Source organism: Littorina saxatilis, linkage group LG4, assembly GCF_037325665.1.
Source record: "Littorina saxatilis isolate snail1 linkage group LG4, US_GU_Lsax_2.0, whole genome shotgun sequence".
Classification (NCBI taxonomy): domain Eukaryota; kingdom Metazoa; phylum Mollusca; class Gastropoda; order Littorinimorpha; family Littorinidae; genus Littorina; species Littorina saxatilis.
The window spans coordinates 2,951,708-2,952,398 of NC_090248.1; the positions used below are offsets into that span (position 1 = coordinate 2,951,708).

General features: G+C 41.2%; 1 protein-coding gene across 1 annotated transcript in view; it reads right to left on the minus strand.

Annotated features, from left to right (window-relative positions):
• LOC138963524 (uncharacterized) overlaps window positions 1-691 on the minus strand; it is an 8,779-nt gene extending 8,088 nt beyond the window's left edge. Inside the window, exon 1 of the mRNA XM_070335399.1 lies at window positions 576-691. Coding sequence (XP_070191500.1) covers window positions 576-624 — 49 coding nt within the window. The 5' untranslated portion in view covers window positions 625-691. The remainder of the gene's footprint in view (window positions 1-575) is intronic.

Here is a 691-nt window from a genome sequence, read left to right on the forward strand (position 1 = left end):
ATTAAGAGTTACCTCCCTTAGCTTCTATAATTTTCCAGAACTGTCCAGTTAATTTGTCTGTCTTCATTTATTCCTCCCATAGCAGCCATACAGAGTCCCTCATATCACTGGCATGATGTGCTTGCTAAAGGTGAACGGTAGACATTGAACTGGCCTTGCACTATATAGGCGTTATTAAAAAAAGGGGATTGCCATAATCTGAGAAAGGAAACAATGAATCAAGAAACTAAAACCCGGGTGCGGCTCCTAGGCAGTGTGCATGCACACTATCTTTGTCCTACCTTGTGTCATCACAGAGGTATGGCGATCACAGACACAGACACACACACAGACACACAGACACACACACACACACACACACCCACACACACACACACACACGCACACACACACACACACGCACACACACACACACACTTCCATCTATTTTTATACATATAAAGTAGATAGATGTTTGCATAAAGAGTCCTGAACATTCTCAGATTAACTGCGAATTTATAAATCTCAATTTCGAAAACTAATTTGCGTTTCTTTTGTTGCTCGGTTATTAATAACAGTCATAGAACAGTACTCACCAATGGCCAGGGCAGTACACAGAACCGTCAGTGAGAGTAAAAATCGCATGTTTTCCCTTTTTTCCACACCAAAATGTCCCTGGATTTATAGTTTATCAAACACTGAGAGAACACAG